The sequence below is a fragment of the Atractosteus spatula genome, chromosome 3, assembly GCF_055471065.1.
Source record: "Atractosteus spatula isolate fAtrSpa1 chromosome 3, fAtrSpa1.hap1, whole genome shotgun sequence".
In the NCBI taxonomy this organism is placed as follows: domain Eukaryota; kingdom Metazoa; phylum Chordata; class Actinopteri; order Semionotiformes; family Lepisosteidae; genus Atractosteus; species Atractosteus spatula.
The window spans coordinates 76,090,921-76,105,988 of record NC_142708.1 but is presented as its reverse complement, the minus strand read 5'-3'; the positions used below and the strand labels follow the sequence as shown (position 1 = coordinate 76,105,988).

Genomic DNA, 15,068 nt, shown 5'->3' with positions numbered 1-15,068 from the left:
ATGTCTTTAAGAAAAGCGGATTCTAAAAACATCTGACTTGCTGCATGCTGGGAAAGATTTTCGTTGAGGGGCTGTTCCAATAGCTATAGGGTGTCATGTGGCACAGTGCAGGGCTACCTGAGACACAGGGATAATAGGTTTCCCATCTCAAAAGCCACCCTGGGTTCAGTTGTTCCATTTAATTTCCTGGGGGCAGCAGTGTAGCTCAATTAGACAATGAATTGATTCTGTTCCCAATCTCTTTAAGAGATTATCACTGCTGGCCACTGAGTGGTTACACTCCATTGTATCTCCATTGATCGGCACGGTCCCGATCTGAGCGGCTGCACCAGTGATTGATGTTTATTTTCCAGTATTGGCAATGTGGTAGGAACTTGACACTTGATCGTTTATTTTTAAATGTATAACCTCCATCCCAGAAAAGCATTGCTCTTTCGAATTCGAGACCCTTCTTTGTTTTTTTTTCGAATGAAAAATGAAATCTCTAACAGCTGCAGCCCTCATCCTTATTAGCCCAGAGTAATTAACCCTTTAGTAAAGGGTTCAGACTCCACTACCAGAGGAGCGCAGTGTCACCTGGACATCATAATTGAAGTGTGGAGTATCTAAGAGTTTGAGGAAGTGGGTAAATTCCTCACTTCTCTCTGAACCCCAGAGTGCTTTATGTGGAAATACAGTTTGTTCTGAACACATCCTGGAATGCATCAACTGGGAAAGAGAGCTTAAGCAGAAGTGAGAAAAACCAAGGCCATGCAGTGATAAAGGACTATTAATATAATTACTATTAATTTATAACGAATAAAGCTAATAATTGCTGCACTTATAGGGCCTGGAGTCTCTCGGAGGTACATGACCGCTTGTGGTGTAGGAGAGGCTCAGCTCTGGTCTTCGATTGCCACATGGCTGTTTTTCCATTTAAACTCAAAGGATAACCACCTAACTAATTGTTTAATTGGGCCCCATTAACGAGCATGCCTGCTGGGAGGCTGTCTCTGAGCTGCTGGAGTGTGGCAGGAAGATGCCGGAGTTGTGTGCTGTTGCGGCGCTGTGGCGCACGGGAAGATATGTTTTGAAAGATTCGCCCTGATTGTGCGCCGCACAGGGGTGAATGTTTTCTCCCTCTGATGTTATGCGGTTGTGTTCCCCCGCCTCTGGTGTCATGTCGCTCATCAGCCTGCTTTCCGGGGAGCGGGGGCCCGAAAGATGTGCCATCCGAAGTGGAGCCGCGACAAACAGCAGCTGCTGGCATCGGCTAAGTCCCGGCGGACTGTGCCACTGTAAAGCACAGCGCCCGTCTGCGGCCGGCCGCGGTCCGTGTGTGTGTTACTCTCCCCTCTCTCAGCGGCTTCCCCTTTCGAAAGTTTCCCTTGCCCTTTAACCCCAGCTGCGGAACACCTGCTTCCCACATCCTGTTTTTCCCTTGCTCCTGCAGGAAGTGCTCCATACAGGCAAAGGAAATCGGGAGTCTGAGCTGCGCCAGATCAAACTGGGATGTGAGGCAGTGCTGGAAGGGGGAGCCGAGCCGATAAAGGGAACCTGAAAGTGTCAGGAGGCTTTCCCCTTGCTTACCAGTCAATCCTTTCCATCGCACTGGTGCTTGATTATATTATTCGGCTTTTATCCGAAACGACTTGCATTAATACCGCTGGCTATTTTACCTGCCCAAGAACACAGCCACAGTTGCATCGCCACTGGCTTTGGACTCGTAACTTTCCAGTTCTGAGCCCAGAGTCCGAACCTCTCCTCCACCTCGCTGCTGCGTTATTGATAAAATCCTTCCATTATTCGCCTGAGAGTCCAGCAGTCTACTGTTTGTCACTGCACCTCGCTGATGGTGACTCACATTCAGAGACAATGAAGGAACTTTAAAACATAGTCTGGGCAAAACCCAGCCAGATTAATTCCCTCCCTTCCCTCTGTGACTGTATTCTTTATAAAGAAAGCTTCTTCTTGCTGACCCGAGGAGATGTGTTTTAAAGTACTTGGGAAATCTCTTGTAAAAATACTCATCGCCACTTTTACTGCTAAAAATCTCAAACAACATAAAGTAGACTATATTAGATTCTTATATTAGTAATAATTCCTGGAGTAAAAAATATCCTGCTATAGTCCTTTTGTGGAAAATGCAGTTTGGGCATTGAGCTATTTCCAGGTAACACCACAGGAAGTAGTATTCAGGTATGAACAGCAGTGTGCTTGTGATAAAACAAGTATGGTGTACAATTTCAGTAAAGCTCTGTCTTTTCACCTGAAAGATGCTTGAGCTCTGTATTTTCTGTGTTTACCAATATGGTTTTTAGCTTTGTCACAAGGACATTAGTTAAAAGCAAAAGAAGAAAACTGTTTTTAAATGGAGTTTGCAGCAGACGTTCAGGCAGGTGGAGCTGTCCTAAATCGTAATCAGTCCAGAAGTACCGCAAGTAAGCCTCTCCTGCTGCCCCTGGTTCACCCCTCTCTCCACAGGGGTCCTCTGGCCGGGGGCTGGCCCTCAGCCAGACAGAATAAGCCAGATCTCACCGTGACTCAGCACGCCATAAACATCTCCAGTGCCATCAATTTGGGGATGTTGTCCTTCCTCGTGAAGGGTATTTTTCCAGGACTGAGAGGTTAATTGACCACAGCAGTTCGAAATCAGACTGAGGTGGGGAGGACTGCAGAACGCGTGTGGACACGTGGTTCAGAAACAGAAAGAAAGGGCGGAAACCGATTGCAGAGAAAAGGTCAAATGAGGAATAATTTAACAGAAGTGCTGCCACGGCGATTCAGACCAACTTCAGGGCCTGTCTTGCTGCTCTGCTGTCTGCAGAACCTATGAAACGCGCCAGAGCCTGAACTCGTTTAACTCTGCTGGTGCTGAAGCATCTTTTGTATTGCAGACAATCAGAGCAGCTGAGCCCCAGCATGTACAGGGGTTTGGGGGCTGTTAGCCCTTCAGCACCAGGCCCACAAGGGTATGGGTTACAGCTCTTTCAGACTCCGGCTGGGTGACTGGTGGCGCTGGGCGCAGGAAGGGCTTTGTTTTCAAGCCCATTTCACACCCCGTTTCTTTCAGGTTTCCCTTATTTTTTCTGTCTGCGACGCCGGCGAGGCCGCGAGATTTAATTATCTCGCGTCCTGAATCTAATAACAGGTCCCACTGAAACGGTGCGCTTGAAACGCAAACTAATCTATACAGCCATGCAGAAAACTGGAGCGTGGGCATCTTAAATTAAAAGTGACATCAGGGGAATTGCTCTAACGTCTGAAATTGAAAACAGGCACTCAGCTAACTCCCCCCCCCCTCCCCTCTCTGCCGTCCATCCCATGGGGATTAATGGCCAGCCTGGATATTTTATGCTGTTTTTTAACATTCCTTTTCCATCACTTGCCTTGAAAAGGTCACCTTGCCCTCTCTGCCAAGTATTGATTCAATCCAAAGAAAAGCTGGAGAGAAGCAATACGAAATATTTATGGTCCGACATTAATGCATCCCCTCCGACAGAGTCTGAGGGCCTCTGAGGGAGAGACAGGGGTGTGTGTGCTCCAACTGGCTCGCTAGGGATCTTGGGAACGCACTGCTCGGGACAGCTCCCGGATTGCGGAATTCTCACTAGCCAGTAGGGCGATATTTGCTTGTTTGTTCTGTGCTGTTCTGTGATATCTTAACAAAACAGAGGTGTGCTAGAAAAGGTAAGCCCTCCCATTCAGTGGAAGACCAAAAAGTATACAGATAAACAGCAAGTGGATGTGCGTTTCCTCTGTGAAACCGAGAAAATCAATGTTTTATACAGCTCTTGGAATGCTGACTTAAAAATATCCATGCAGTATCCGATTATCCTTTCTGTGTATCGGTATTCATCTGACTTAATATCCACACCTGTGAAGGAGACAGGAAAGCTATAATATTCATTAGTTTTTGCAGGGTAGTCAGAGTAAAGAGGTAACCAATACCTAGTTTAGGAAGTGTCTGTGTGGACTTCCCCAGGTTTCTCGTGCAAGGGTGTCATTTTTCTGAATGTCCTTGAGAATTTCTCATTCGTGGGCTTTAAAATCCGATGCTCCTGTTATCCGAGACAATTCTGCAGCAGTGTGAGGGTATATAGACCTCTGAGCCATTTATTGACATTAACGTTAACTCTGTACTGTCTAACACACCTGCATGCCCTGCCCTCCAAATAAGTTATTAGAAACCTGTTCTCTTTAAGTGTGTGGAGCTCTAATATTAAATAAACTGTGAATTCAATATCTGAACGGAATCCTAGAGTATTCTCCTGTGACTGGTGGAGCTGGAATAGGGGTCAGAGGCTGTCGATGGCTTGTCTGTTACTGTCCTCACTACACACCTGCGCTGTCTTCCAGCGGGACCAGTCACTGCTTGGGAAACTAAGGTAGCCTGAGCCAGGAAGTAGCAAAGATATCATTTTTAGAATTGTAAATACCTAAGTTTACATCTTCAAATCACATCTTTATCACTGGGCAGGAGAACGTGTTGTCCAGTTTGTCAACAAGAACAAACACAGCTACTTCATTTAGAAACAGCCCCGCCTCTGCTGAAGGACAGGATATATTTAGTTTCTCCAGTGATGCCTTGTAGACCTCATGGGGTCACTTAGGAGCCAGGGCCTAGATTTGGGAAAAGAGCCAGCTCAGTGCCAAACATAGCCAGGACCAGTGCTGTATGTGAGGTGATAAGGCCGGCCTGTGACAGAGATTAATTCTGTCCTATAGGAGGAGAGGGTGAACAAATTCATTGTTTATGTAGCATTTTCTCAAAGGAGATAAGGGATTGGAACGAGAGCCAACAGATGTTGTTACAGCTAAGTAGTTCGTGATTTTGTTTTTAAAAGATTAAACAGCAGCCATCAAAATGGGGCTTCTCTCATTGGTTAAGCCTCAAGCAAAGGTTTCACTCTGGAAACTGCCAATATTCCAGCAGCCAGTGTTTTTAAAGCGTGCGTTTATCTGTGCGCACACAGTTACACAAAGAAAATGTGTGTGCTGGATCTCGGCGTGAATCCTTGTGTGAAACTATTTTTGAGGACAAACATGGACATGCCTGACAAAACACAACAAAATTCAAATTTAAGATGTAAAAGTAAGATGTTACAAATGAATAGTTTGAGTTAGAAGGCAGGCTGCATTAAACGCATGACTGAAAACTGAGACAATCCCACGAAAAACATCCACAACACACAGACGTTTTTTTTTCTGTCCCAGAGACTAAAGAAACATCAACAAAACTCAAGTATCTGTTGGTTCAGAACAGTTCAAAGACAAAAATTACTGTTTGTGTTCATGTTAAGTGACCTGTTTTTGTTTCATTTTTCCAGGGCAGGATAAAAAGACATCCAGCAGACAAAATAGTACTTAGGATGTCTTTCTCTTAGTGGAGCAAGGCGATTCCATGAGTGCTGGTGTCAGAGTAGTAACCTCGGGCCTACGCTCTTACAGAGAACGGTTTGCTGAAATACAAATGGCTCTACACTGAGTGGGATGTCAAGCGGGTCTTCTCCTCACAGGAAGAAGGCAGACAGCTGCCAGAATGGAGTAATATTAATAATAATAATAATAATAATAATTTTTTTTTATTATTATTATTATGATGATTGTTTTATATAGTGGCTTTAAAGGTGGCTCCTCAAGGCACTTTACAGAACGACAACAATAATAAAAAAACACAATACATACACAATGAGAGGAGACAGTAGCTGGGGATACTGAATACAGTAGGGGCAGAGGGGTACAGAACAGAATCAGTTATGTAAAGTAAAAGTAAGTTAAGTAAGAATGTACAGAGTCTCTAAGAACCTTCTGTATTCCAGCAGCTGTGAGTTACTCCTGCATCGCTCCACTGACGAAACAGAGGACATAAGCTCAAATCTAACTCTTGCTCGTTTACTGTCCTCAAAGACGACAGTGCTGCCAGAGCACATCAGGTTATTTTTAACCCCCGTTTCCCAGCATCTGAAATAACCCCCACAGAGATCCGTGAGATAGCGGGCTAAGCCAGGGGATTGGCAGGCCAGTGATTAAACTAAAGTCTGGTGCTTAAGACATCAAAGCGCAAATGTTTGTGCTCTAAGTCCAAGTCCAATTTCAGGTCTAAGCTGGTCAGCAGTTGCACAAGTAGGGAACGCATCTGTGACCGTTATTGTCCTGAATCACAGCCTCTTGTGTGAAGACACGTCGCCCATCTCATCAAACACACCAGGGATGAAACATTCCCATTGCCAGCCATCGTCTTCGTCAGACAGAAAACAACCACTTTTGGAGTCACAGACTGGTTTCCAGGGGTTACCATCCACTGCTCGAGACATTTTTAATCAAAATTACAAATGATGAAATCACTCACTAGTCCTCCGCGCGGTGGACAGCTGAGGGCACGCTCATAAACAAACCGCTGTGGACAACAGCTCCAGTTAAAGTGCTGTGCACGAGGAGCTGCTGCTCTGTAACAGAGCAAAATACATGTACACGTACTGTACCATGTCACCATGTCCAGTGTCCAGTGAATCTACTGCTCCTTGCCTTCACAGAGGCATTTAAACATAAGAAATACTGATGGTTCCAGGACTCCTCTGTTGCATTTCTCACCTTCTGTCTCTCAGCATATAAAATAGACGAGCTCTGTTGATGATAAAATGAACGCTGGCCGAGTGTTCAAGCTCATTCTGTCCCACACTCCCTCAAGGGCTGCCTGTCCTGCCCCGCAGAGCTGATGACACTGCAGGATTTTCCCTCTCCCTTTCTCTGGTGTCAGCAGCAGGAATTCAGCAGAAATACAGCCCTATCTGTCGACACAGCTCTAGTCTCCCTTTCAGCTGCTGATTGGAAAGACGTAGAAGATTGAAAATCTTACCCTGTAGACAAAAAAAAAATGAATACATGCATTTATTACCACAGCTATCATCAACGTAATCATTAAAATTGTACTTCCCTTTGGAAATTATGCAAACAGAATCAAATGTCTGTGCCCTTATAACTTAATAATTGAAGATAAGGGAACCACTAGAAGTATTTCCATGTGGAGGGCTTTATGGTCACCTGCCAACAGGTGCTTAAGGTGAGGCTTACAGATGGAGCTGAGGTTCAGGTAAAAGGCTCAGGACAGGTTAAGGCCGGAGCTAGGGTTTGGGCTTTGGCTTGGGTTCGGGTTCGAGTTAGGCTTTGAGTTAAGGTGAGGCTGGGTTTTGCAGTGCAGAGTGCACCTGTTAATGCAAAGAACTTCCTCCTGGCCTCCAGTCTGCAGCATTTCAAACCAAAATATTTCCCATGCTCCCAAGGCCTTGCCCGCTGATCAGACAGACCTTTTGCGGAGAGGATGCGCTATTCCACCGCCTTCAGTTAGTGAGGGACTGGGGGTGATCACTTAATGAACCTGCAGCTGCTGCAGAAACGTTTCTAAGCATCCTCTTACCTCCCTGTGATAGACGTTTCCGCTGGAGAGGGAGGAAGATCTGTCCGTTCTATTGCTAGTGCGTCAGGAGGAACGTGCTGCAGACACGACTGTAACAGGCAGGCTTGGGCCACGGGGGAGTCTTGGTAAAAGAAACGCATGACAAGGTCTCTGGTGCTTGGTGCTGCTTCAGTCCACATGAGCTGACTGTTCTGCCAGGTGCGTGTTTCCTGTAGCCAGACAGCCGGAAACAGCAGTGCCCCGTTCTCCTGCCGAGCTGTTATCCCAGGGGGCGGTTCCGCGGGAACAGGGAGGTGGATACAGGGGAGCGAGCTGCCACAGCGTCGGGGAGCCAGGCTGTGCTGAGAAAGACGGACCCCTCTTCCTCTCTCTTCCTCACCTCCTCCCGTTCGCCACCCCCTTCGCTCGCATTCCCAACTGCCTCGCCCCTCTCCCAGGCTGGGAAACATGGAGACCAGGCATCGTTCGCTTAGAGAAGGGACGGGTAAACCCGGAGAGGGAGAGAGGATGGGTAGATCGGCAGAAAGGAAAAGAGGGAGCCGGGCCATGAGGGAAAACCGAAGGATTATTAAGGTCTGCGTACCCCCTTATCTGCGCGCCCACGAGAAGGACAACAGCACTGCTGGCATTCAGCTTCAAACCTCAGTGCCCGTAGGCCGGACACACTCTCAGATCAAGATTCGGACAGGCCCTCTCAGGCAAACAGCTCCTGCCACTTTCTTAACACCGAGTCCCTCCTCGTGCTGACTTTAAATCACCGTGCAGGAAGCTGGAAGTGGGGACTGCACAGCATAGTCAACTGCACAGCGAGAGCAGCACCCCAAGAGCGCCTGCTGACCGGGCGGCAAGAGGAATGCCTGGGTCTTTCTTGCTGCGAACCCTGACAAACCAGGAGGCGAGCTTGTTCTCGCAGTTAAATGGAGGCCAGGGTGCAGATGCCTCCCTCATTCTCTCAGCTATTCAGTCAAGCTGCTCCTTATCCTTCATCTCTCTTTCTTCTCACGTCCATCCTCTCCTGTGGCACTCCTCCCCCAGCCTCACACGCCTCTGACTGTGGTGGCTGCTCCTTCCTTTCCTCTTTCTTGAAGTAGAAAGCCACCCCAGGTCTGCCGAATGCACTCCAAACACTTGAATGGAGCCTGGGCCTCATGGCATCCCTGAAAATCACGACTGAGTAAAACCCGGGTACGGAGAGACCTGCCCCTGTGCGTCTCAGTTCAGTCCTGAGTTGTGTTTTTTTCCACCTTCCTCAATCTCTGCCTCCCCCAGCCTCTCTCTGCTGCGCTCTGTCTCGTGCCTCCGAGGCAGAAGGGAGAAGGCTGGTGTGTGTGAGAGCTGGGCTGGTGGTGGGGGTGCTCGGGGGGGTTGTTGCTACGCATCGCTCCCAAGTCTCTTTCAGTCCCTCATGAATGCAGGAGCGGCGTTTCCACGGCAACGCTGACCCCTGGGAATTGATGCTTTTCACTGAGAGCCCTTTTGTATCCAGTGATTCACAGCTTGGATTTAAAAAAGAAGGGGAAAAATCCTCTTTTTCTTTGTTTCTCTTCTCTGAAAGGTTCGACTGCACCTGCTTTGCCACAGTGAATGTGTTCTTCTCTTGGCCTCTCTCTCTCGCCGGCCTGCCATCTCGCCATCTTTCCTCTCGGAAAATGGCCTCCCTTTTGTCTGAATGGTTTGGATTAAAGCTGCATTTCATGGCAGGGTGGTTTCCTGGGCTGTTACTCGAGCGTGTAGCCGCAGGCAGCTGAGCAATTTTATCTTAAAAGTATTAGAAAGGTTGTCTTTTTGCCATAGGGCTTTAAAAAGTAAATTGCAACACAAGACCGGTGAGGACATGAGTGACAAACAGGCTGAAGTGAAGCACGTAGATCTAGTCACACAACACCAGCATGACGTGGCTCAGGGCCTGTGGATGAGCAGGGTTTGTGCGCTCAAAGAATGACTGGTCCACCCTGTTGGCATGTTTTAATGACCACTTTGTCAAACAACACCCATTACCTTCATAGGGCCTGAGGGGTTTTCTCTCGGCCATCTGACTGAGGGCCTCCTGCACTCATGCAGATGTGGAGATTACAAGAAAGCCTTCTGCCCCAGGAATGGAATGAAACCTTTCCCAGCATTCCCCGGGCCGTCTGAAAGCAGCTCACCGGGTATCTCCAGACCCCTGAGATATCTGTGAGCTTCGGAGAGGTCAGTGCTGTAACACATTTCTGTTTTCTCTCCTTCGCTTGTTTTTTCCTCAGGCTAAGCTGATAGTCCCCAACAGCACCGCGGGGCTGATCATCGGGAAGGGAGGAGCCACGGTCAAGGCCATCATGGAGCAGTCGGGGGCCTGGGTGCAGCTGTCGCAGAAACCCGAGGGCATCAACCTGCAGGAGCGCGTGGTCACCATCAGCGGGGAGCCGGAGCAGAACCGCAAGGCCGTGGAGATCATCGTGCAGAAGATCCAGGAGGACCCACAGAGCAGCAGCTGCCTCAACATCAGCTACTCCAACATCTCCGGCCCGGTGGCCAACTCCAACCCCACCGGCTCGCCCTACGCCAACTCTGCGGAGGTCCTGCCGGCGGCCGCCGCCGCCGCCGCCGCCACCGCCTCCAGCCTGCTGGGCCAGGCCAGCCTGGCTGGCGTGGGCGCCTTCCCCACCACCATGTCCAGCTTCTCAGGGAACGACCTCCTGGCCATCACGTCTGCCCTCAACACCCTGGCCAGCTACGGATACAACACCAACTCTCTGGGCTTGGGGCTCAACCCGGCGGCCGCCTCCGGCGTTCTGGCAGCCGTGGCCGCTAGTGCCAACCCGGCAGCCGCGGCCGCGGCCAACCTGCTGGCATCCTACGCCAGCGACGCTTCGACCAGCGCCGGGCACCCTGCCGGCACCCTGGGCAGCTTCACGCTGGGCTCGCTGGCCGCCGCCACGGGTGCCACCAATGGGTACCTGAGCGCCACCTCCCCCCTGGTCGCCAGCTCCCTCTTGGCCACCGAGAAGCTGGCAGAAGGGGCGAAGGACGTGGTGGAAATCGCCGTGCCCGAGAATCTGGTGGGTGCCATCCTGGGAAAAGGCGGGAAGACGCTAGTGGAATACCAGGAGCTGACGGGAGCCCGCATTCAGATCTCCAAAAAGGGAGAGTTCATCCCGGGCACCAGGAACCGTAAAGTAACCATAACAGGATCCCCAGCCGCCACGCAGGCGGCGCAGTATCTCATCAGCCAGAGGATCACGTACGAGCAGGGGGTGCGCGCCACCAACCCCCAGAAAGTGGGCTAGGAAGGAGAGCGGGAGGAGACGAATAGGAAAAAAGGGGGGCTGGGGAAGAACGCGGAACGAAAAAAAAAAGAAAAGGAAGAAAGGCAAAACAAAATCATCCAAAAAGCTTGGTTGCATTTCAGTATTTAAGGGAAAAGGAAGGCAAAGCGACGGCAACAAAAAAAAGTCACTAACGAAGGAAAAGTATCACAAAGAAACCAGGAAAATGTGTAATATGTAAATAGGGTTTTATTACTTAAAATCCTGATGTTTTGGGGATTTTTCGTTTTTTTATTGTTTTTTTTTTCATTTTTCGGACTGTCGTGAGCGGCATTTTAAATCCTGGCAGGCGGCCGGGGGCGGAGACTCCGGGGTCGTCGATCCCCTCCTCCATTTCTCTGTAGCTTGCGGATTTTTTTGGGGGGGGGGGTGTAGTCAAATAGTGCCCATGGTCCCGATGTCCCAACCCCCCCTCTCCCCCCGTCCCCCTGCCCTCTAGCGGGTCCGTCGAGACAGCAAACCAGTGCTTGCCCTTGAGACGTGAGGAGAGGCCACGCCCCCTCTTTGCTCTGCCCCCTGGGTAACGAGGCCAGCAGTGGAGGCTGGGTAATGCAGTTCTTCTGGTATCTAATTCTGGGAGCTGACTCAAACAGGGTCAGTGATGCACGTATATCTATCAAAATTATGCTCGCGAATGCGTTTTGGTCTCAAAGGTGACCTTTTGAGTCCGGTACTGGAAAGTAAGTCACACAGTGAAGTTTCTTGTTGGCTCAGACTCCTGGACTGGGAAGACGAGCACAGAGTTTGTGGCATTCTCTCTGCAGGGTTCGCACTAAGGTATTATTGTTATGGTTATTACTACCATTATAATTATTCTTATCATTTCCATCATCATTATTTATTAATATGATTTTCACTCATAAAAAGACTAAGAAGTATTTTAGGGTTTTTCGAAATCTGTGAATTCAGGTTGACATGAATGTAAAAATACTATATTTTTTAATTTAATTTTGCTTTTTATATCTATATATACAAATGAATTAAATCATAAGTCACACAGCGTAATATATGTGTAATTTAAACCCCATAAGAACTGCACTTAGTTGCTGGCACTGAGCGTACGGTTTAGAAGGCGTCACTAAAGTGTCGGGTTTGAGTTCAGACATGAGGGGAAATCGCAGTGTCAGATTCTTTACGATGAGACGCGGACATACAGGCGTGTGTGTGTGTGTCTGTGGCACGCAGGAAGCGTTGAACATGTTGCTAGGTCTTATGTTTGGTGCTATAAAGATATACCTGGCATTTCTCATTGTGATACAGAGGCATAGCGCACAGCAAAGGTCTCTCTCCCTGTCCCTCCCTCCCAGCTCCAGCTCTCCACTCATACCAGACTGAGCAGCAAACAAGACAAGACGTTTCTTGGATTTCAGGTGGAGGAGGAGCTCCTCCAGCATGGTGGGGGCGAGGGGCTGGGTTTAGGCAATTGATTTTCCTGCGCGTTTGAAGTCACTCCGATTCGGCAGTTTTACGAAAAGGGACTCTTGTAATACTTGGGGAGAAAAAAACGTCGCTTTTGACTGGAGGCAATAGACAACAGCTAGAGACCAGGAGTGCAGGTGACAAGAATTCCTTGACACTGCCATTTTCTTTTCTGCCCCCAGAATGCCAGTCAATCCATACGAATTCTTGCCGTTACTCCATCATTTTAGGGATTGTCGTTCTAGGGAGTGTCATTCTATCCCTGTACCCCACCCCTCCCAACAATACAAACCTCGATCCAAATTAGAATCGAGAGCGATGCAACAGACAAGTTCTCTTGACTGCGTTTGTCACCGAATCCGACGGTGCAGATTAATGACGTTGCCTCTTGGGGTTGAAGGAGACGTCTCAGACTGACCTCTTAGGCCAGATGGTTTCTTAAGCCAGTGCTGGAAATTTGAGCCAGTTCCACTTCCTCATTGCCTTTCTTCTAGCGCTCTCACCACCCGAAAACGCAGCCTGTCCTTCCTGGAGTTCTCCCGGCTTGGCGCTTTTGAATCCTTAGTCTATGGAAGCCACTGGCGATCTGGGCTGCTTCATGGAAGCTGAATTGTTTTTGCACACGCGTGAAAGCTTGGAGGTGTCACTAGTGTCAGAGACCTAGCTGGTTCAAGATTTCTTGAGGGTTTTATAACACGGGCCGTCGGATTTTCCGGTGCAAGAGAGGGGGTAATCGATGCAGTAGAAGGTGCTCTGTCTCAGGGTGGGATTCCACACTGGCGTCTCCCCACAGTGGGGCTGCCTCTGGCCTTCAGCGCTCCCTCGGCCGCATCGGTGCTCAAAGCAGCAGGAAGCTGGATGTTTAGACAAAAACCAGGGGGAAAGATGGAGAAAGAGGACAGAAGGTATGAAATTGCAGAGTCACGTGAGCCCAGCACCACTTCACGTGACAGAGGAGACACTGAGCAAACTCACACTGCCGAAAATCCGCGGTCTCCTCTTCGGGAAGCTCTCTCCGCACTTCGTGCGCGCCAAGCGTGTCCGTGTTTCTGGACTTCTGCGGATCGGCCAACCCCCCCGTCCCCGCCGTTTGCCTGTCCCAGAAGAGCAGTGCGGCTCTTAAGAGCTGCCGCAGTGAGGAACACGGAGCCAGAGGCTACAGCTACTCCTCCTGGCGCTTGATTTAAACAGACAGGTTGGGCAGAGAGCCCCTCCAGGATGGGTCTTGCTGAAAGGCTGTAATACTTAAGTGAAGACGCCAGCGATGCTGATAGGTTTCCGAACATGTGCGAGAGCAGCTGTGTGATTACTTCACCCTTGCAAACTGCAGGTTGTCTTTAGAGACTCCTCCTGTGTACCCCATATCCGTTTCTAATCAGCTCCCACACAAGAGGGATTAGCATCGGAGAAAGCACACTCACAGAAAATGTTCCATCTGGGGCGAGAGTGGGAGAAAAGTGTGCTCATTTTCTTTGCACTTTTATGCAGAATTCCAGCTGTAGAAACCTAATGATGATCTCTTATTCTACCGACAGCCCCAGCCCCTGGGAGCCACAACATCACTCTTTTGGGCACACTGAGATGGACACTTGTTATTTCCTACAGCAGCTCTGGTTCCGGTTGTTGAACCTGTAACACAGGTAACAACCCTCAGGCAAGAATGCCTAATTGCCATTGGACATAGAATGCAAGACATATCTTCTATCCTGTGAAATAAGCAGGTCTTGAGTAGGTAGTCGTGGAGTTCTGCCCTCTGCTTTTTGGATATTGTGGGAGAGTGTATCAGAAACGTGCTTATACATTTTTTAAAAACCTCAGGATGAAATTCCACTTGGCCGTTACCCATGAAGAAGGACAGTGACCCAATTCACTTCAGTTCAGAATGATTGCCCATGAGTGGTTTGCTGTAGAGCTGTAGAGAGAGATGAGCCGCTAGGCCACAGACCATCTCCAGCAGCAGAGTTGAAACTAGAAATTGAAAAGGGGGAAACAGCAGAATATTTAAGGGAACCTAGTAGTGAAGACTGGACTAAGCTGTTCAAAACAGTCTCCGCACTGTCTCAGCGCCAGCGAATTGCTGGTATTCACAGTATGGTAAGGAGACTTCTTTATCTGCATTCAAACTCATCCACCCCCCCCACCCCCGCTCAACCCCACTGCCACCTCATCCTTAACACACGTCAAACCCCAGCCTGTGTCTCCTTCCTGTCCCCGTCACCGGTGCGCATGGGCTGACAGGGAAGATAGTCTGGGGGGAATGTGGAGAAACCAGGGATTTAGCCATCCCTGACACTGACACATACTGTATATATATAAAGAAGTCTGAACCCCACCTTGGCGTTGCGCTACAGCTTGCTAATTCAGCAGCTCCAGATAAAACTGTGGCTTAGCCAATGTCTCTTACTGTACCAGACACACTCGGCCATCCTCCCACACAGCCCGGCACACAAGTGCTCCAGGAGATTCTAGGCCATCAGAGTATCGAGATACAGGTGTCCTCGATCGCATTTTAGCCACTTTGTAGAAACCTGCGTGTTTCCGATGGTGGGAGGAGATCTGTTTCATAACGCCTCCTGTCCCCACAGGTTCCCACAATCCTGCCTCTCCCTGGAAAAGTGCTTCCTGACCACGTCAGTGTCCATCCACGCAGCTTGCAGAAGAGCTGAGCAGCGCAAGAACGTTTTAGGCTGCACTTTAAGAATATCCCGACATTTTATAAAAATAGTGCACTGTGAGAATTAAGGCTTTACGGTGGAGAAAAGACTCTAAAAATGGAACAACTAACAGACTGCAGCACTTGTGAGTGAGTATAGGAAAATGACACCATGTTCTGTACCCTTTGACCTGGCCAAAAAACCTGCTGAATTCCAGCTGGGATTAGGAAAGGGCATCAGTAGCATTGCCCCTTCATGAGAAATTCACCTGTACATTTACCTCAAAATTCTGCT

At 49.0% G+C, this 15,068-nt stretch overlaps 1 protein-coding gene across 1 annotated transcript in view; it reads left to right on the top strand.

Moving 5' to 3' along the window:
• The window catches only part of LOC148838786 (RNA-binding protein Nova-1-like), a 45,107-nt gene extending 34,371 nt beyond the window's left edge, over positions 1-10,736 (top strand). Inside the window, exon 4 of the mRNA XM_088911036.1 lies at positions 9,640-10,736. Within this exon, the coding sequence (XP_088767162.1) occupies positions 9,640-10,662 (1,023 nt within the window). The 3' untranslated portion in view covers positions 10,663-10,736. The remainder of the gene's footprint in view (positions 1-9,639) is intronic.
• Positions 10,737-15,068: the final 4,332 nt, after the last annotated feature.